Below are 22,746 nucleotides of genomic sequence, written 5' to 3' on the forward strand. Positions count from 1 at the left end.
GAGGAATTGTAAACTTGGTTTTTGTTTGCAAGTGAGAAATTGCAGAAATTTTACTTGTAAAATATCTTCAGTTAGAAAAAGTTTAGTTTTAATATCTGAATAATGAATATATATTTTTTAAATAAATAAAAAACAGCTATATTTATTTCATTTCGAGGGATACTCTACCCAAAAATTAAAATTAATAGATAATAGTGAGATTCGGTCAATAAAATAAAGTTTGACCCTTGAAACAATTCACTAAAAGCAGTTTACACTATGATGAAAATTCAGATTTGCCGTAACAGGAAAAAATTATATTTTTAAACATATTCAAAATAATATTACCATTACTGTTTTTAATATTACTAATAATTCAGACTTTGTAAGCATAAGATACTTTTTTCAAAAACATAAACAATTTCACCAACCCAAAACTTTTGAACTGTAGTGTAAGTAAATAAATTGCAGCAGTGCGTGATTCATTATATCGTTAACAAGATATACCCTTATCGATTCATGAATCAAACTGATGACAAGTCATTCTACTCAAGAAATGTAATGAACAAATATATAAATAAAACACTATATGAACTGATTCCTAAAGCAACTGTATTAATTATTTCTTCAGTCAAGAGCAGTGAGTGTTTTTACTTTGTGTTTTGTTGTTTTATTAACGTTAAAGGAATAGTTCACCCGAAAAATAAAAATTATGTCAGCTATTTGTCAATTCTGTCATAGTGTTTTATATTCATACCACCATTTACTCACTCAAAAGTGGTTTTAAACCTGAATGAGTTTCTTTCTTCTTCTGAACATAAATGCTATTTTGAGGAACGTGTAAAACCAAACAGTTGCTGGTCCACAGAGACTTCCATTGTATTTTTTGCTACTATCAAATTCAGTGTGGACCAGCACTGTTTGGGTACCCTCATTCTTCAAAATATATTCTTTTGTGTTCAGCACAAGAAAGAAATTAAAAGGTTTGGGATCATGTGACAGTGAGTAAATAATGACAGAAATGAAATTTTAGGGTGATCTATCCCTTGACAGTAATGACAGTAGGCTTCTTGTTTAATAGGCCTACTGTCCCTTTAAGACCTGCAAGCATCTGATATACAGGAACGTATACATTTTTTTCTCAACTGTTTACTTTCATTTTAGACATAACCAACATGAGAACATGTAAACCTTGTGTGTTTTTACATAATTAGTGCAAAAGATAACTTAGTTCAATAACCAAGCGCTGTTTGTATGCAGCGCTCAGAAAAAAGCAAAGGTCAGACCAGTACTTGAATGAAACATTTAAAAGCAAATGCAAATAATGAGAGAGTAACTCTACCGCTGTGTTAACACTGCTGTGAATGCATGTGGCATTGTACAGTATATGACAGAGGCGCCAGAACTGCAGCTGATAGAATGTGTGCTGTAGCACAATACTAAGATATTTCTTCGAAAGCAGATCATGGAGACATTTTTATCATCGACTTTCAAAAATTGTCATTTCGCACACCCCTAATCTCCTGTTATGATGTGAATCACACTGTGGATGTGTGTGTGTGTGTGTATGTGGGTGTGAATGATGCTTGACACGTTGTGGAATATTTATCAGACAGTCTTTTTGAACTCTTTCAGACTTTAACTTTTTCAGATTTTTGACCCGTAGGTTACATAAAATGTATTTGTAGATGAAAAATATTTTTTTCAGGGCAGAGGTGCCTGAAAATTGATACTGGTACCTCTGTGTTTTGATCTTTTTTTAAATCCCAGATCCATGCAGGATGCTCTCACCGCCGTTGAACTGAGAGGTCATAACAGTCCTCCTTCATGTCTGAGTTTGGAGGTGTGTCCTTCCACTGTGAGAACTCTAAAAAGTGCCTGTGATCATACAAAATGTCTGTTGAGGGGAATGAAAGTTTGTTCTGAATAGGCTTTTTAGTAACATTTTTAGATATGCTTTCAGTTCCACTTGTATAAAGTCTCAGCAGTCGGAGTGTTACTGGCTATAGAAATGGAAAAAAGGCTTTATGGCAGATTTTTGTATAAAAATGAATAGTGCCACTGTGCATTAGAGAAAGGGGTGGGCCAGCATGGCTCAGCAGTACAGAGGGTGAATGTATGTCCTGGTTTGACTCTTCCATATGTGTTTTAACTAGGAACCATCAGTCCTTGCTATGCAGTTTGCACCTTATTCACAGAGCGCCAAAGGACTTAAAGCTGCTCTTAGATTTAGATCCTTAGATTAGATTTTTTTGATTACTTAAACTACTACCTGACAGATATCACTGAAAAAGGTTTCATGAGGAATCACACTTATCTCTTTGACAGCCCTAGACTGTAAACAACAGAAGGGCCTGACAAAAAATGTAGCACCAGGCACACTGTCAGTCATTTCACACATTTGGATTTGCTGATGTCTGGTCTGCTGACATGTCTTTGGAGAGATGTGTGGTTTCAGTGAAGGGGAGGTGGTCTTATTCTGTGGCACAAGCTAACAATGTGGCTAATATGACAACTTTAAAGCTGAAGTGCTTTACATACCAACCAGCTACAAGGTGAATCACAACATTAAATGCTTTTGAATTTGAAGCAAAAATGTTTGAAAATCGGATAAAAATGAAAAAGTACATGACTGTTTACTTAAAGGGTTAGTTCATCCAAAAAAGAAAATTTGTCCATGTTTTACTCACCCTCAAAGCATAGCTATGTGTAATGTCGCTTTCTTTTTTCTGATGAATCCAATCAAAGTTATATTAAAAATTGTCTTTGCTCTTCCAAGCCTTTCAATTCAAATAAAGTGCGCGCATCTGTAACAAAAAAATGTCCCTCACGCGGCTCAGACAGGTGAATAAAGGACACCTGTAGCGAATCCATGCGTTTCTGTACGATAAATATCCAGATTTCAAACATAATAAATACTTTTTTTCTCCCTTCTGCTGACTGTGAAAGTTTCCTTACTTTAACAAAGGAAAACCAGTCTCTTCTTGGCTTATTTCGAAATCCTCCAGCATTTTTCTTTATAAATCCTTTTTTTGTGCTTCTAATTCGGGAAAGGCGCTTTGTTTTGTTTTGTTCTCTCTCCGCACTCGTCACTAACCACGGCTTCCGCCTTCACATCTTCCATGTCCCTAAAATTGTTTATTATATTTGAAATCTGGATATTTATCTTACAAAAATGCATGGATTCGCTACAGGGGGCCTTTATTCACCCCCCAGAGCCATGTGAGGGACGTTTTATTACAGATGGGCGCACTTTATTTCACCACTTCTGAACTGTTGACAACAAACACCCGTTTACCCCATTGGAAGGCTTGAAAGAGTAAGGACAATTTTTAATATAACTCTGATTGGATTTGTATAAAATGATGAAGTCACATACACCTATGCTTCGAGGTGTGAGTAAAACATGGATGAATAAAGTTTTGGGGTGAACTAACCCTTTAATGACTTTAGTAAGATTAAGAACTACAATAACATGAATCAGTATGAATGAGATAATCATTAAAATAAGGAAGAATTATAAAGGTATTTTTTTAACATGTTCATAGAAACAATTAACTATATGTTTCTTTGCAAAATACACATGCATACAAATATTTATGTAGTTTGAGAGTTTGGGGAGACTAAAATGAAATTAATGGGATTTTTTTCAGAAGCCAAAGGTTGCATTATATTAGTGTCAAAACATTTTAGCCATCATACATTGATAAAAAAAAAAGAAAAAAAAAAAGGTAGCTCTGTCCCAAACTCATGCTGTTGGTTGAGCCAATGTTGCTGTGTTGGGGCTACACAAATGAACAGAGCTATTTTTTGAAAATGCCACAAAGCTCCAGTCTTTACATGATAAAGAGAAAAAACCCTTAAATGGCTTATAATTTTAAAATGGGACTGGAGAAAGTATTGAGCATTTAAAAAACTATGTGCTTTGTGTATAAGTGTCTAATTAATTAGGCTTGTTTTGAGTTGAGCAAGTGTGGAGTAAGTTTTCTATACATTTTAACAACAAGACAAACGCTAATGAGTCCAGATGCAACATTTTAACGCCCCATAAACTCTGTATTACAACCCCATTAAAGCCATAAAACACTGTGTTGTAAGAGGCTTCTCTACAGACACTAAGCTAGAAAGTACTAAATGTGCAAAAGTACAATGTGTGTGGATGTAGGGTACAAAAACACGTCCTTCTGTGAACTGCATATTTGCTGTAGCCATTGAAATTCTCCACTTTAGCAGCAGCAGCAATGTTGGAGTGTTTTACATAGATTGCCAGGACAAATAAAGTCCCTCTTTATTTCATTATTTCATCACTGTCTATTTAAGTAATATTCACTCACTTAAGTTCCTCTCATGTGAATTTCAGTGTGACTAAACCACTGTTACAGAAGGCTGAACAGCTTTAAATGTAATGCTTGTTGACACATTGGGCAGGAGATGCTTATCAGTGCGGTTTTGCTTATGGGGTCTGCCTTTTATGAGGACAAAAAACTTACAGAATGTATTACGTGCCATATAATTTCAAATTATTTTGCTCCTGTACTGTAGCAGAAAAAAAGACCAAATATTTTTACACCCCTTTTAAGAAGCCTTGATTATATTACACTGCACACTGATGAAGTGGCATATAAGACCCATAGGTCTAGACACACATTTAGGGGAGGTTTTAACAGTATTTATCCCTGCTTGCGGCCAAATTGTAGGGCTGAAGTGAAAATAAGTATCATTATGTTATTTTTGGCCCCAAAAATGTCTGTGTCATTATCATATTATACACGCAAGAGCATTTTTGCTTCTAGAAAGAAGTCAAATCTTTAACTTTTAACTTTGATGTTACACTGGTTAAAGCAAGTTTATATGTTAATAAGATTAATTGAATTTAATTTTATTCTTTTTTCTGTTCTTTTTTTCTGTTGAATTACCCTACGAAGCAGGCTTGATCTTTAAGTATGTTTGAGGTGCAGCCTAGTGGTTAAATATGTGTGATGGTAACCCAGCAAGTCCCACAGGAATTGCCCCGTGTACTGTCAATGTTTTGGCCTCAAGCGAGGCACTTGTGTTGCTCCAGGAGCATTTTGTAAGTGTGTTAGCTAAACTAGTAACAAGTGAATTCCTCTTGTCAATTAAAAAAAGAATACAGTTCCTGGTGTATGTGAACACATTAGTATGCAGTGCACCACTTGTCTCCAGTGGCTCCAGTACAGTTGCCTGGAATGGTGGAAATGGTTTACAATCGAGGTCATCATCAAGTCTCCAGGTATCCTGCGGGATAGTAAAGCTGCGTCCACCTGAGCATGAGCTGGTGATGTGCTGAAGGCCAGCCTTTGCCTCTTATTTTGAGATGTGCTCTGAGAAACGCTGCAACCTTGAGAACAGAAGGGCTGTTTTTCTGATATCCCACCCACTTATCAAAGCTAGAGAGGGCTTGAACAGGTGCTATTACTCTTCTTTAGTTGCCTCAGCTGATTGAATTCTGAGATTGCCTGCTCTCATTTTTGGTACAACAAAGCTAGGGGAAATGAAATGACGGTACTAGCATGATTTTTTGCTTTTGGGAACAATATACAGTAAGGCCTGACCACATAGTGTAGGGAAGAGCACGAATCAATTATTCATAAAATGAAGCCTAAAAGTTTTGATGTATTAACATCATAATATGTGATCTTCAAGTACACAGTCTGATCTTATATAATACCCATAATTGTAGTGGTTGCATGTGGATTGTAACATTTAATAAAAAATCTGACATGATAATGAGATTTTATGTATAATATATATGCTAAAGTCAATATAAAACATCCTCCAAAGGTAGACACATCATAGGAAATCATCATTGTCAATAATGGCTTTAATATTTATTTATTTTATTTATTTATTTATTTCAAGCAAATCGTGTGACAACACAAGAATACACAATAATAATAATAATAATAATAATAATAATAATAATAACTTACACTTATGCTTGAAATGGAGTGGGAAGAAGTAAAACTGATCGAACCCCACCCCAGTCTGGCAAAGAATTTATACAAACAAAATAACTGCTTCCTTCTTCGATTATCTCAAAGAAAAAAAAATGAAATAAATAATGGGTCTTTGCTGAATAAAATTAAATGTTCTTAACCCCAAACTTTTAAACATTAGTGTATCTGCTTGCCAGTTATGCTTTTAAATTGGTCAAACTCAAAGACTTTTTTAATAAAGCCCCAAATTATTCCACAAAGTAACCCCACACACAGAAATAGAAAAACTCCTCCTGGTGGAACCCTCAGTTGGGACCACAAAGTTCCCAGATCCTCTCAAACTGTACGACTGCTCTTTATGAGAAAACATATTTTGAATGTTCAGAGGTAATGAAAAGTGATACACTTTAAACATGAACTGTGCATTATATCATTTAACGAAATCCTGCATTTTTGATAACTTTGATTTAAAGTACATTATGATCAAGGATATGTTTAACTCTACTAATTATAGCCAGGCTTATAGAGACTTTAGTTGTTATATGTCTGATGTGGGCATTCCAACTTAACTTATCGTTACACCTAAAAAATGTATTTCCTGAACACTGTAAATGTGTACTCAATCTGTCTCAACCAGTTTCTGTGAATCGGCTTGATACTTTCTATATAATAACTTTCTATATAATACTTTCTATATAATAACTAGGTTTAAGGATAATTTATTACTTTCCATCCATTTTTGAATTTATTAATTCTTTATTTACAATGCTGATACGTTTCTCCAAATTGTCGTCACTATAGAAAATGTTTGTATCATCAGCAAACAATACAAATGTAACAATTGAGAAACATTAAAAATATCATTATTAATGTCAGACTTTGTGTAAACTCACCATAAGCGAGTAAAAAATTTGTTTTATTAAAGTTGAACCTCTAAGACAACGTTTCCCAAGTGTGCGAGACGTGAATTGAAATTGTATTTATTTACAGAGGTATATGATGTCACACTCGTCTGTAGATACTGCAGGCAGGAGCTTAGTGCAAATCCTTGAATTAATGTGCCAAAGAGAAGAAAACTTAAATGGATTTCCCCTGCTCAGGGAATAGGGAGCAATGAACACTGTAGTGATCATATCAATTGGAACACAGTTCATGCACATAGCTCTCTTCCATCAAGCTGGTTATCTGAATCAGGTTTGTTAACCAAGAGAGACATGGTAAATATGCAGATCAGAGAGGCGCGAGGACTGGGATTGGGAACCGCTGCTCTAAGATATGCTTTTTGATAAATGACAACAGTAGTTTAAAATCTATCACTCATCCACACTTTAATATTGCACTTTAATATTCCAAATAGAAACTGGTTTGGACCCTCATTTCCATTCAACTAGAAGCATCTGTTACATTTATTCACACAGGAACAACACAGATGTTTTGTATTACCGTGACCAAATTTGGGCAAAAAAAAACAACACAAGCATTGGCTGAGACATTGGTTTAGTATGATGTATACTGTTGTACACTACACTAAGTTTGGGGTCAGTAAGAATTTGATGTGTAAAGACACAAAAAGATCAGTCTGTGCAAGAAACTGAACAGTATTTATATCATTTTTATTTTTTTACCTCTGATTCACGTACTGTCCGAACTGTTAGAACTCTCCTCCTGTGCTCATTCTCAGCAGCAGGCGCATGAGGTGTCATCTTCTTCTTCTTGCTTTATGGCGGATCGCAAACTTATAAGGGCATTACCACCACCTATCTCTCAAATAGACCATTGCCACTCTATCTACAATCTCAGTTAGGAGTGTCATTTGAAGATGTGCACAGGAGAGTTCTAACAGTTCGGACAACGGTTTGAGTTAAAAATCTTGGTTTGTGTTCTACTGAAAAAAACTAAGTCACCTACATCTTGAATACCCTTGGGGGTAAGCAGATAAACATAACATTTTCATTTTTGATGAACTATCACTTTAACTGACCAGCAAAATGTTAGGTTGAGCTATTTTTTGCAAAAACTGGTGTTTTTTATTTATTTGTGTGTGTTTGTGTGTGTGTGTGTCTGTTAACAGACGCACATGTCCTCGAGGCTGCATAATATTCCATTACCACTATGATTAAAAGACACAGCAGTAAACTCGATGTTGTGCATCATTCTCATTGTATACTGTTTTTGTGCCTAAGGCTCAATGGGATGGTTTGACAGGACGGATAGTCCTTAACAAGACTGATGGTCTGCGGAAAGAGTTCAACTTAGACCTCATCAGCCTCAAGGAGGATGGCACAGCGAAGGTGAGTCAGCTTAGCTGGACGCCGATGAGAGACATATGATTTCCACAACAGCAGATATGACTGGAATCGTGTCTCTGTGTATTTCATGTATTAAATGATTAAATGTATCCCCTTTTAGTGGACTCTTGAGTATGTTTTTTTTTTCAAAGCAGATATGTTAATTTGCCAGATCATTTGTATTGACCTTGTTGCTCCCATGCTGACAACACAACTCTTCAATTCTTCCTAAAAGCGAGCGGCTGATGCTGCATCACGTCCAACTAAATTATGGACAAAGGTTTGTTCCAGTCTTGGTTTCATTCCCTGAGTTCATGATTAAGACCTGTGGAGAGCTTGGATTTCCTCCCCTGTGTGAAATTCACTTCAGTAAACCCGGTGCCCTTTCATCGGCTTCCCTCTCCCTGCAGAAATCCCTTCACTTCCTTATGGAAAGAGATCGCTGCCAGTTACTTCTCCCATAATGTCTTGCTGAGATTCATAATGAGCGCCAGTTACAGTCATGACAGTTAAATATCCGATACTCAATATCTATGAAGTTATTTTTGATTCAAAACAACTGAACACCTGTGGCAGTGCGATTTGTAGTTGTAGAGAAAAGCCACACATGTGTATCAGTAAATTTGAAGTCACAGAGAGAAATGTTTTAAGAGTTGCAAACCTGTAGACTTTTTTTTCTCTCCCACAAACACAACACAACAGTTACACCTTCTCAAATTCTTCATTGCAGGTGTACAAATCCTATTCTACAAATCACACATTTAGAAACTCGTACGCTCACAGTTTTGAAACAATTGCTGCAGTGAATGTGGTGCAAAACGCATTTACACACCCGCATCAAGAAATGTGAAGTCGTGGAGAAATGTTGAACATCCGCAAATCAATACATGAATTCATCAAATGAGAGTTGCACACTTGTAGAATATTTTCTCAGAAATGTCTTGTATATTTTTCTAACACAAATAGAAAGTACATAACTACAGCTGCTTGAATCTGCAGCGATGAATCTCAAACACTGTTTTTCGCTTTCAAGTGACAAGTTTCGCGCTCTCCCTTTTGCACCGAGATATTTGGTTCAAAAGTGATTTGTGCATCTGTAGAGGTAGTGGGCGGGACTGTTTAGAGATTAGAGAATTTTAGCCAATCACAAGAGCTACTTTGGCTCGTTGCTGAGCATAGACTCATGGTGTCATATTCACATTGTTTTTCATGTCAAATAGTTTATCCATAATGTTAGACCATTGCTATAAAATAATAGTTTTGTGCTTAATATAGAAAAGGCACTTTTGATTTTGTTGTAAAAAAAATAAAACATAAAAATGCTAAATTATGCTTGGCTTATTTGGGCTGTGATGAATCTTTCTCTGGTAGTCCATCATCTGTGCTCTTGCTGTTGTGAAAGATGTGTCCATCTTGGAGGCTGAATTGAAATTCCTGTGGTACTGGTAAGGTACTGTTAGGATCCTTTAAAGGAAAAAATGTTGAAACATGACATCCTGCCATAATATATAAATAACCATTGTTTATAACACTATGCAACTTTTGCTTTTTTATTTATTTTTATCAGTGAGTGGGATCACTTTGACAGCAGGATAAAGAAACAATTAAAGAAGAGTGGCAAGCCATAGGAGAGTCATCTACAGGAGTCATGCTGTTAAGTATGGAAGCATATGGGTAGCATTATTCAATTTGGGATGTAATATGCAAAATGACAATGCAATATGTAAAATGACAATGCATTTCTGTATTTACATTTACATTTTCCAATACATTTGTGCAACGTTTGGTGCAAAATGAAAATGAAAATTAAATTACATAAGTTTAATTTGCCATTTCATACACCAGTTTTAATATGTAAAATGAATATTAATTTTAACGCTTTATAAGTTGCAAAATTAAAATGAAAATGTATTACAGAAATGATTAGATATGTCTAACACGTTCAAGCAAAAACTGTGGCAAAATGATCATTTAAATGCTATTTTTCTTAAATGCATTAACACTCACAGTCAAGACCCTTACGATTGCATTTTCATTCAATGACCCGCAATGAATGTAGCAAAATTCAATGTGCACATTGAAAATGCATTCCGAGCCGATCACATCTCCGCCCCCTCCCGCCCTGTCAATCACTGCTTGAACAAGGCGGGACTTACAGAAGGTCAGAGACTCAAGTCTCAAGAAGAGGATTCAAGTGAGAGAACATGGACAAGACAGTTGTTCCGTGTATGTTTTGATGATTTCGGTTTATGGCTTCAATATTTCATTCGCACTTGTGGGTGGAGCAGAAACGCTGCTTTCATCTGATTGGTCGAATCGCTCCGCTTTCAGCTTGGTCTTTTTATTCTTTCAGACAAGAATAAGAATCAGTGCGAGTGAAGCACTGTAATGTCTGAAACCACCGCTCACTGTTAATTAGCATAATATTTTAATCAGATGTAGCTGGGCATATAATTTGTGCTGCTGAGACCTGAAAGAGACCCCGTTAAATTATTGTGTGAATATTTTCCCACTGATAAATACAGTGCAAATAGTTCTGTCTCCTTGGATAACAGTGAAGTGGAAATAAATATAGTTAAATATATGAAACAATATTAAATAGGATTTTTTGGGAAGGTAAGTCTGGCCAGTTATACAAGCAACATGAATTGGGTGAATTGGGTGAAACATTTAAGTTCTAGTCTGTGTCAATTACTCTCATAATAAATAATAATAATAATGTTAACTGTATTTTTCGGTATAAGTTACATCAGTCCAAAAATACGCCATGACGAGGAAAAAAACATATATAAGTCGCACTGGACTATAAATTGCATTTATTCAGGACCAAGAGAAACATTACCATCTACAGCCGCGAGAGGGCGCTCTGGGGTAGGCTACAGGAGCACTGAGCAGCATTGAGCTAATTTTACTATTTTTATTTAGAAATTTAACTATATTAATTTTTACAATTATTTATTAATGTCACACACACACACACACATACCTAGTGCCTTATGACTTAAAAGATGAGAGTGGTAAATGTTACAGACATGGAACTGTTCAGTCTATTATTGATTTTTATTTCCACTTCACTTTTATCCAAAGAGAGAGAACTATTTGCACTGTATTTATCAGTGGGACAATATTCATGCAAAACTACAACCTAGAAATAATTTGCAGGTCTCAGCAGCACGAATTATGTGCCCAGCTACATCTGATTCAAACATTATGCTAATTAACAGTGAGTGTAGTTTCAGACATTACAGTGCTTCACTCGCACTGATTCTTATTCTGCCTGAAAGAATAAAAAGACCAAGCTGAAAGCGGAGCGATTCGACCAATCAGATGAAAGCAGCGTTTCAGCTCCGCCCACAAGTGCGAAGGAAATATTGAAGCCATAAACCGAAATCATCAAAACATACACGGAACAACTGTCTTGTCCATGTTCTCTCACTTGAATCCTCTTCTTGAGATTTGAGTCTCTGACCTTCTGTAAGTCCCGCCTTGTTCAAGCAGTGATTGACAGGGCGGGAGGGGGCGGAGATGTGATCGGCTCGGAATGCATTTTCAATGTGCACATTGAATTTTGCTACATTCATTGCGGGTCATTGAATGAAAATGCAATCGTAAGGGTCTTGACTGTGAGTGTTAATGCATTTAAGAAAAATAGCATTTAAATGATCATTTTGCCACAGTTTTTGCTTGAACATGTTAGAGATATATAATCATTTCTGTAATACATTTTCATTTTAATTTTGCAACTTATAAAGCGTTAAAATTAATATTCATTTTACATATTAAAACTGGTGTAGGAAATGGCAAATGAACATTATGTAATTTTATTTTCGTTTTCATTTTGCACCAAACGTTGCATAAATGTATTGGAAAATGTAAATGTAAATACAGAAATGCATTGTCATTTTACATATTACATTGTCATTTTGCATATTACATCCCAAATTGAATAATGCTACCCATATGCTTCCATAGTTAAGAAATAACCATGGTCATGGTGTTAATAAATAATTTTTTTTGAACAACAATGTTGTCTCTTTCTTTTAAATGACCCTTGGAACTTTAAAAAGGGTTAAGTTGTGTTTGTCTTCATAAAATGCTTTGTAGGACATGTTCTGTTGCTCTATGACGAGCAATTGTGAATTGCACAGCAAATATTTCATTTAGGATCCATATGATTACACAGTGCTGTCTAATGGCCTGAATATGGTTAATATCTAAATATAACTTAATATAAATTCACAACATCATATATCAGTCAGTCTCCTGTATATAAAAACAGTTTATAAATAAATATTAATAATACAGTTTACAGTAGGTCATAGGTCTGCAGCCTCCCCCTACTGGACGCATGTGGAACAACAGGGGCGTAAAACTGCTAGGGGCGTATATCTACCTGCTACAGTTCCCAAGCCTCCACCTACTCAGCAACGAGCCAAAGTAGCTCTTCTGATTGGCTGAAATTCTCTAATCTCTAAACAGTCCCGCCCACTACCTCTACAGATGCACAAATCACTTTTGAACCAAATATCTCGGTGCAAAAGGGAGAGCGCGAAACTTGTCACTTGAAAGCGAAAAACTGTGTTTGAGATTCATCGCAGCAGATTCAAGCAGCTGTAGTTATGTACTTTGTGTTTGTGTTAGAAAAATATACAAGACATTTCTGAGAAAATATTCTACAAGTGTGCAACTCTCATTTGATGAATTCACGTATTGATTTGCGGATGTTCAACATTTCTCCACGACTTCACATTTCTTGATGCGGGTGTGTAAATGCGTTTTGGACCACATTCACTGCAGCAATTGTTTCAAAAATGTGAGCGTACGAGTTTCTAAATGTGTGATTTGTAGAATAGGATTTGTACACCTGCAATGAAGAATTTGAGAAGGTGTAACTGTTGTGTTGTGTTTGTGGGAGAGAAAAAAAAGTCTAGAGGTTTGCAACTCTTAAAACATTTCTCTCTGTGACTTCAAATTTACTGATACACATGTGTGGCTTTTCTCTACAACTACAAATCGCACTGCCACAGGTGTTCAGTTGTTTTGAATCAAAAATAACTTCATAAATATCCAGCACAATATTTTTCTGCAATGCTTCACGCATCAGTAAGTAACACATCTCTATAAAAGCCAGCTCAGGCATGCAGAAAAACATGCAATAATCCACTGGCCGATATTTTAGAGAGAAGCTCTAATCTACTATTAAAATTCATTTGAATTCAGTCACTTATTTTAGACTCATATGAGCATTGTGACAAGTGCCATACATTATTATAGACTAGACTAGCCTTGTGTTAACAAAGAGTTTATTAAACATAGAAAAGCAAGCTTGTTTTAATTTCTTTATTAGCGACATCCTGTTTTAAAGTAATATACATTTAATTATTTTTATTTTAATACAGTTTATTTAATTATTTGTTCTATTTTTGATCCTGTAAAACGTTAGTTAAATTGGTGTGTCAAAAACAGTCATAATTTAGATTTCAACCCACTTTATGCCATTTAAGATGCTTTTTTTGTAAAAAGTTGTAAAAATACTGCTTTTATTGAGCTTTATTTATTAATTTAAAAAAATAAAATAAAAAGTGTGCAAAGTGCTGATTTCAGTGGAGACTTATTTCCTTTACAGAATATTTTTTTTTATGAAAAGGTAATTGCAACCTTGTATATTTTTAACGCATGTTTATATCTCACAATTTAGACTTGTGAAAAAGAACTGCAAGAGAGAAGAAGACTGTGAGAAACGTCAGAATTGTGAGATAAAAAGTCGCAATTACCTTTTTTATTTTTATATTTTGAATAAGCTTCCATAGATTTTTTAAATTATTTTCTCAAAAAATAAAGAATAATTTGATTGCTCTAATGCAATTTCTCATTTAAATAAGACTAATGGTGTATAAGATAATTTCTTGTGATAATTTCTTTGTGATATTTTTTAAGATATTAAACTCCTCAAGCTTGTCAAACAACAAAATGCTCTTTATTGACTGTAAAAATGAATAATTCAATTTAAAACACAACATATCCTGATGACATTGTTTCGTTTTAGAAGCTGTTAGGCCTCAAAAGTTAAAACGTTTCTGAGATATGCTCCCAAATCTTCACATCTTTACACATTTTCCATCAGTCTTCTAATGCTTTTTGTATTCATATTTCATTTGAAGCACATTATTGTGATGGCATCCTTCATAATTTGAATAACGGTGGAGATAACAGAAAAGCTTCATCGGTTGCAGAAGTGTTGGAAAGAACTTTTTCTACTTCATTAAGCAGCCGTTACTCCAGTCTTCAGTTTCACATGATCCTTCAGAAATCATTTGACTGGTAGTATATATATTTGGCTAGCAAGTAGTAGTTTGGTAAAGTTTCACACTTTTCTTTCTGGAGAACTACTTGACTTTCTGATACAGTGGACAGAGCTTTATAAGCCATTTGAAACATTAAGGGTGTGTGATATTGCATCCAAATCACCATGTCTGATGACCACTGGCCATTTCTCATAATCTTTTTTAACTGCCATCTTTATATGCTATTACGTTTCCTATTTACGACAACATCAATTCATCATGGCTGTCAAAAGTGAAGGGTGATGAATTAAGAATATTTATTATGATTTTAGTGGAAAAATGTGTAACTGTAAAAATTGTGAATGATTATAGTTAAGAGTACAGTTTTTTTTTTCCTTTTGAGATTTAATAATTAATGCATCAAAAGCATTCATAATTTGTAGACCATGCATTAAATAGGATAACTGAATGTTTTTGGATTTTATTGGGCAGAAAAGGAAGGTATTGCAATCAAATCTATTAGACTTAGATTATTTCATTTTCTTTTATTTCGTTTTTTTTCCCTTTCCTTTCCTGACCTATTTTATAAATGTTCAGTGATAAAGTCTGTCCCTCTTTTATTGTAATCTCATGTGCTCAGAAACAGCGACTTGTGTTCTTCATGCCATGTCATTTTTATACTGTTTTGTTAGATTGGAGTGTGGAACTCTTACACCGGCCTCAACCTGACTGAGATGATAGACAGCAAAAACATCACAGACTCTCTGGCTAACAGAACACTTATCGTCACCACAATCCTGGTAAAATTATTACTTACAATTTCACTCCTTCGTGTACGTAAACAAACTTTTTCAGTTGTTCAGACTTGTCTTCACCCTGTGAATAGTTTCAGTGGTGCACCAAATGTAGTTTTTAGCAATATAATTATATATGCATGTGAAAAAATTGAAATATATATAAAATGTTTAGTCAATGTGAGTGGTTTGTACAAAAAAAAAAAAACTATATTTTTAATTTTTTTTATTGGTTTTTAACTCACAATCGTAGCTAAAAGTTGCAGCCATGACACTCAAAAAAACTAGAATGCATACAGTCATTTTGAGCAGTTCATCTCAAAATCTCATCTGGCCTGCTAACTTTGCTTTTGTGACATTTTTAAATCAAATATAATACATTTTACCAGCTGCATAATTGCATGTGAATTTATCTTGTGAACAGGAAAACCCTTACGTTATGTATAAGAAGTCTGACAAGGTGCTCTATGGGAACGATCGCTTTGAGGGTTACTGTCTAGACCTGCTAAAGGAGCTCTCCAACATCCTAGGATTCACGTATGAAGTCAAGCTGGTTTCCGATGGGAAATATGGAGCTCAGAATGACAAAGGCGAATGGAACGGCATGGTGCGGGAACTAATCGATCATGTGAGTGATCTCCCATGATGCTACACCAAGATGTTCAAGGTCTTTTAATCATACCATCCAAATGCAGTCTCATGCTTTTTCACTCCATAAGATTTGTTTGGATCTCACTGTTTAGACAACAACCAGACTGTTAATACTCTGATTAACCAAGATATTTCAGTTTCTAATGGATGTTTTTGTAACTTGGCAATTTAGAAGATCTAAGAATTGTTTTGTTTCATATTTGCATGATTATGTTTTTTACCACAAGTTTAAGTAGTCCAAAGCTTTGGTAGGAAGACTACAATTGGGTATAAGAGTCTTTTGAGCTACATAAAACAATTGGAAGCTTTAAACTGATTTTTTAAAAGAAATAAGCCCTGTTGTGGGATCCATCCCTACAGTTATCACTTGTTTATATCTCAATGACTGAGCTCCAGCATTAACTGCATCTATTTGCATTTTCTTCCTAGCAGTCAAAATGAGTCCCTATCATCTTGTAAACCTCTTTTTTGTCCCCCTAACCAGATAGCTGACCTGGCTGTGGCTCCACTAACTATCACTTATGTCAGAGAGAAAGTTATTGACTTCTCCAAACCCTTCATGACCCTGGGCATCAGCATACTGTACCGCAAACCAAATGGCACCAATCCAGGTGTCTTCTCCTTCCTCAACCCTCTCACCCCGGATATTTGGATGTATGTGCTGCTGGCCTGTCTTGGAGTGAGCTGTGTGCTCTTTGTTATAGCCAGGTATGGATAAACGTCTTGGTTTACCATAGCTCAAACATCTGCTTCTTGGAAACATAGCAAAGCAAATGTGCAAATTGGGTTCAGATCTAGGAACACTGACCCGATTGTTAAAAAAATTTTTTTTTATAGTTTGACATCACATGTGAAGACACATTATCAGGCTGTCATCTAAAGAATATTGCTGTTATCTGCAGCTTAAGGGTACATCGTACATCTCTCTTTGAAGCTGTCAAGAAGGTTCTGCGCCCTCTGGTTTAAAATTTTAAAACTGTTTTGCAGAGTGTGCTGATAGAAATCAGGTTTCATTGTGGGAGTGCATTTGAAGGAGTTTATTTTGCTCATATTATATCACTGGCCTGATGAGACGCCAGAATCAAAATGCTGATTTGATCTTGAAGCAGATCAATAAGTAATAAGCACAGCGCCCAGACTTTATTACATTGCTTTCGGATTATAGATTAATAATGTAAAAATTCCACTCATGGTTGTCCAGATGCACCTTTTCCTCAATAAATTCATAATGTGCTTTCTCAGTCGGTAATGTTTAGTATTTTGTATGAGGGAGAATAAGGTTGTGTCTGTACTGAAGCCCAGTTCATAATTATCAGGCAGATGTCCACGTCTACATAAAGAGAATATTAAGCGTGCATGCAACCCCATCAGGGCCAGATGATTGGTTGCTTAAATTAAAATGTAAATGGACAGTGAAAACGCTGTCCAATCAGACTCCTTTAAAGGACATCTGGTGGGGTCCCAGTGTTAGTGTGGGTTCATTTGCACTGGATGACCCATTTGTTCACAGATACAGTCTGCTGGGGGGCTTTTAAACTGTGATCTTGAAATTTGGCAGCTTTGATAGTAGCAGTTTATAGGGTGAGCTTCAACACACCAGAAGGAATGACAAATGAGTCTTATGACACGTTCTGATCAGGCATCGATTCACCATGAGGGTTTTCTAAATGACCCAATTATTCAGTAGTAGAATGGAGGATGTCTTTCAGATGTTCTTGTGTGACCGTAATCACTTTCAAAATGAAATTTCCACCAATTGTTTCCCTTTTTGGCTTCCAGCACTGAAAAAAAAGATGAGAAAAGTATTGAAAGTGTCAAATTTTTACCAAAGGAACTTTTATTTGTAGTCTGAGGTTAGACTTTATATTGTCCAATATAGTCGAGTTAATACTGTTATATTAATAAGGGCTGATGGTTGAAAAATATGTGGTGCAGCAGTGCATAATTTATTAATAATTAATCAAGGCAGACAAATGTAATAAATAAACATTACCAGAAGTTGTGTATTTTTATTTATCTTGTTTATTAGTATAAAATATTAATATTTATTAATCTTTTAAAATTAGACACACTGAATCTATATAGTGACATCCCTATATATATATATATATATATATAGAGAGAGAGAGAGAGAGAGAGAGAGAGAGTATTTCAAGATTGATCTGCTAATTGATGAAATTATGCATTTCTATATAAGTTTATATATTAAATATGACTTAAATCCTATTAAGTAATATTTTGTGAATAACAGTTAATTAACATTTAAGGTGCACTAAACGATTTTTGCCAAATTCTTTTAAAGTACCAAAACGAACATGCCCATACCACAACAGGACTTCGCCCCTTTTTTGATGACTCTGCCCCACACGTACGTACACAACCCAGGCAGCGGAATCTGCTATGCCTTCCACCTGCAGCATATTTAAGCAAAATCAAACAGAGGATATTTGTTTGGAAAAGCAAATTCAACTTAACTCAACTTGCTAAAATGCTAAACGCATTAAATGTTCCTCCCTTTTTATTTTTTTATCTGCAATCTGATCGCTATCTATAGTTGATCAGCTAACATCCGTCCTGTGCATTCACTGAGCTCTCTCTTCTACCTATCATTACTAGACACGCCCCTTACTGCTAATTGGCTGCGACTTTGATTTGAGACTCAGTGGTCAAAAGCATTTTCAAAAATCACTTAGTGAACTTTTAAATTAGTCTACAGTAGAAGCAGAAAAAAAGGGAAAATGTACTGGTATTTTTTTGCCATATCTATTGTGAAGTGCAAAATTCAAAATAAAGGCAAAACACTTTATATTAAAAAAACTTTCAAATTGTTTGTTTGCCTATTTTTATGGAATTATTATAATTTTAATAATTGTATCATTTTAATTAAAATAATTTTATAATCAGTCACACTACATTTCATTTTCATGTTACATTTTCAGCTTTTTTTTTACAGGAATAAAAACAGTAAATTAACATTTAAATCGATTAATCAACAGCACATATTTTACTTTAGATTCCTTTTCCAGCTCTCTATTTGTTTGGTAACCGGAGAGATTTGAACACTGGAAAGTTGTCCCATAAAACAAGATCTCAGTTATTGATAGCCTATAGCAAGAAGAACATTTTATCTGCACTGCGATTGCAGTTTAGAAATTGCCAAACTTGCAGCCTCTCAAGTGCAGTATTGATACATTTTCTGTGTTGTCTGCCCTTTTTTTGTGAAAAGCTGTTTTCTTTGACTCTTGGCAGGTTTACGCCGTATGAATGGTATAACCCTCACCCCTGCAACTCCTCTTCTGAAGTGATTGAGAACAACTTCACACTGTTGAATAGTTTATGGTTTGGTGTTGCGGCTCTAATGCGTCAAGGTATGTCACACTAAACACCTCGAGACTTGGATTGTTTCAACTGACAAAAAACATTAAACCAAGTGGCATTTATTTGGAGAAAGAAAAATGGCACAAGCATTGTGGCTGTTCTGCTACATCTGTGTGAGGTGAGGTTGAGGGGAATTGACTTTTATACATTCACTAAAAATCACCTTGAGACCAGCTGGTTGAAATGAATTAAAAAAAAAATCTGAAAAGTAAAAGTTTTTTATTTATTTTAATTTTTTGGTTTGAGATTGGTTATGCAATGACATTCATACAGTAGGGATTTGTAGTAGTATAAAGATGACAACACCTCTGGCAAAGTTATAATTCACATCCAGTTATAAAATAGATTTTTGTTCTTGCTTGCAAACTTTTAGTTTCCTCTGGTGTAATGGATCTGATGCTAGTGAGGAGAGGCTTGTAGTTTCCGCTAAAGAAGCTATGAAACAAAACGGATGACCTGTCAGGTGTGCAGAAAAGTGTGAAACGCCAAGAGTGGCTTTAATGAGCTCAGGAGAACCAGACAAATCATTATGCAGTATTGTCTGACTTCATATTACAAAGAGTTTTCTTCTGAAATATTAAATAAATTTACATCAGAACAACCGCTCGGCCATGAAGAAGGTCCGCTAGAAGGAATTTTACAGAAAAGTGTCACTGGTGGATGTTAGAGTATTTCATTAAACTTAAAGCAGGTCATAGCATGAAATTACATTCAAATGTGACCCTGGACCTAGAGCTGTAGTCAAGTCCAGCTTTGTCGAGTCCAAGTCAAGTCCAAGTCCAGGACTAGTCGAGACAGAGTCAAGACCGAGTCCAAAGAGGTTCGAGTCCAAGTCAAGTCCAAGTCCAAAATTTTCGAGTCCAAGTCAAGACCGAGTCCAAATGAGAGAAAAAAGGGTCTTCTTCAAGACCACACACTTAACTACTGATAATGTTTGTGATGCGAGAGACAGCATATCTCTTATTCTAAGAAAATAATTTGACATTATTATTTGTAATGATCAAAAAGCAAGTGCAAAGTAAAAACTGTATGACAGGGGTCTCCAAACTACATCCTGGATGGCCAATGTCCTGAAAAGTTTAGCTCCAACTGGCCTTAACACACCTGGAAGATTAGAGTGTCTAGTAAGAGCTTGATTAGGTTCAAGTGTGTATAATTAGGGTTAAAGCTAACAGGGGCGTTACACAAGATCCTGGGCCCTATGCATAGGCAGTCCTGATGGGCCCCCATGGCCCCCACCCATGAAAATATTCAGGTAAAATAAAATATATTTCAGATTCATACTTTTCAAGGGCCCTCTCTTCCTTTGGGGCCTGGTAATCAGTACTGGTTTTACCCCCAGTCCGACCCTGGGAGCTAAACTGTAAAGGACACTGGCCCTCTAGAGTTTGGAGCTGTAAGGTCAAATTATTTGTATGTACTTTATTTTCATTTTATTTACTTAATAATGCTGCTTTTGCTGACATTATGTCTGTGGTCAAAAATGTATATGACTGATGCTTTGGCACAGTGCACAGACACATGCAAAGCTCGGGATATGACAAATGCGCGCAGCAAGGCTAGAATGGATACGTTTGGCTCTACTGGGCATGCGCACATAAATACAGCGACATTTTTGTCATACTGTGCTAGTGCTTGCATAGACTAGTCAAGCGCTGTCGGAAACAATCGACTACTCCAGCATGTATTAACCATAATGCACACAAAGTGTTTGCAAGTACGATGTGAATTTTAGAATTACAATATTGCGTGGAGCTGTTACTATATGACCTTATCTATGTTGCATGTAAAAAATAAAATATGTAATAATTAGGGTTGTGCCTGAAGCCGAATGCCTTATTCGGAATGGCAAGGTTAATGGCTTAAAAAACGATTAACGGACAATTAATAATTCGACTGAAGCTGACACAGTCTGGTGTTTTGTTAGATAACAGCTGAGCCAGGGAATCAGCTCCAGAAGTGAATGAATGTAAACTTTATGAGTGAAAAGAGCGCAAATCAAACACCGCATTGTTGTCGCCTCTCTGTTTATCTCTCAGAAATCAGAGCGTTGCAAGAGTAATTTTACCTATAATAATACATCATACACGTTATATTATTTGTATATATTTAAAAGGCAACGATTTAAAGCTTAGGCTACGATGTGAAACGAATGAATAAGCACAGCGCGCTCACAGATCAAACAGCCGCGCTGCGCGTCTCAGTCTCTCAAAAACCATTCAGTTCAAGAGTCGGCTAATAATCAGCTTCGATACGGATACATTGTCTACTTGTCCTACATGTTTGCATCTTTACCTTTTGCTGGTTTGCGCGGAACACACACATCTGTTTAGTGAAGTTCATTAACATAAAGAATCGCTCAAGTGTTCTGTTCTGCGTAATGAAAATGTGAGCATTGAATGGATTCAGTCGTGTTCAAATGATCACTAAACGTTTGTCATGACATCTCTCTGCTTGCATGATAAATATTATTTTAAAAATTAACAATTAACTGGCTGTTACATGTAAATTAAATAAGTAATGTCATAATTATAAAGTTTTTAAAATTTACATATGTAATTGTTGCATAAGGCTATACATGAATATGTGTTGATTGATAAAAAAAAAAAAAATAACTATTTAATGTGTTTTAATTTACAATAGCATGACCCACGAGTAGCCAAGTAAGTCGAGCATTTTTTTCTTTAAAAAATCTACTAGCAGAAATCAGTAGTCTTGCACCCCTATACTGTACAACAATAATTAGTATTTCATTATTGTAAAGGGTACGTTTAAGGATATCTGGGTGTAGACGTAAATAAAACACAATCTAAATTAGAAACATCTAAACTTTTCAGGTCGCAGTAAGTGCACCGATGGTCATGCACATCCTTTCCCGGAACAATACTGAAAGCCAAGATGGAGAAACAGATGATCATAGCTGTACAAGGATAGCCATTTTGTAAATGAATATATTAGCAGAGTTACTACAAGGGATGTTTAGTGCTGGAAATCCATTTATTCTTTGCTGAAACTTCTGCGTCATCATGAAGAGCGAGTCATGGTTGCCCAGCAACAGCAGACGCCACTGGAGCGCGAGCGCAGATTACAGAGTGCTTTGGAAAAAAGGAGAGCGGCGCGCCTAGCGTTTTCCACACGTTTTCAGTCGCGACATCATGCAAATGTGTTTTTGTTTTGAAGGAGAATTTTATTTTATTTTATTTTTTTTTGCTGGACTCGGTCGAGACCAACTAGAAGACTTGGCGAGTCCAATGGTCAAGTCCGAGACAAGTCCGAGTGCAAATGCAACGAGTCCGAGACAAGTCCGAGACGACAGAAAAATGTCTCGAGTCCGGACTCGAGTCCAAGACCGGACTCGAGTACTACAGCCCTACCTGGACCACAAAAACAGTCTTCAGACGCTGGGGTATATTTT

At 35.7% G+C, this 22,746-nt stretch overlaps 1 protein-coding gene across 1 annotated transcript; it reads left to right on the top strand.

The window, feature by feature from the left end:
• Window positions 1–7,049: 7,049 nt before the first annotated feature.
• Window positions 7,050–19,335, top strand: LOC127986909 (glutamate receptor ionotropic, kainate 1-like). Its single transcript, XM_052589162.1, has 6 exons — window positions 7,050–7,130; window positions 8,120–8,227; window positions 15,201–15,308; window positions 15,727–15,930; window positions 16,438–16,661; window positions 19,203–19,335. The coding sequence occupies exons 1-6, from the start codon at window positions 7,050–7,052 to the stop codon at window positions 19,333–19,335; spliced, it is 858 nt and encodes a 285-aa protein (XP_052445122.1).
• Window positions 19,336–22,746: the final 3,411 nt, after the last annotated feature.

Source organism: Carassius gibelio, chromosome B22, assembly GCF_023724105.1.
Source record: "Carassius gibelio isolate Cgi1373 ecotype wild population from Czech Republic chromosome B22, carGib1.2-hapl.c, whole genome shotgun sequence".
NCBI classification, from domain to species: domain Eukaryota; kingdom Metazoa; phylum Chordata; class Actinopteri; order Cypriniformes; family Cyprinidae; genus Carassius; species Carassius gibelio.

Bases quoted from the DNA above. Each gene is read 5' to 3' on its own strand.
- LOC127986909 (XM_052589162.1), top strand. From the start codon at position 7,050: ATGAACACTGTAGTGATCATATCAATTGGAACACAGTTCATGCACATA. The intron at 8,228-15,200 runs GTGAGTCAGCTT...CTGTTTTGTTAG, and splicing joins AGGAGGATGGCACAGCGAAG to ATTGGAGTGTGGAACTCTTA. The intron at 16,662-19,202 runs GTATGGATAAAC...GACTCTTGGCAG, and splicing joins GTGCTCTTTGTTATAGCCAG to GTTTACGCCGTATGAATGGT.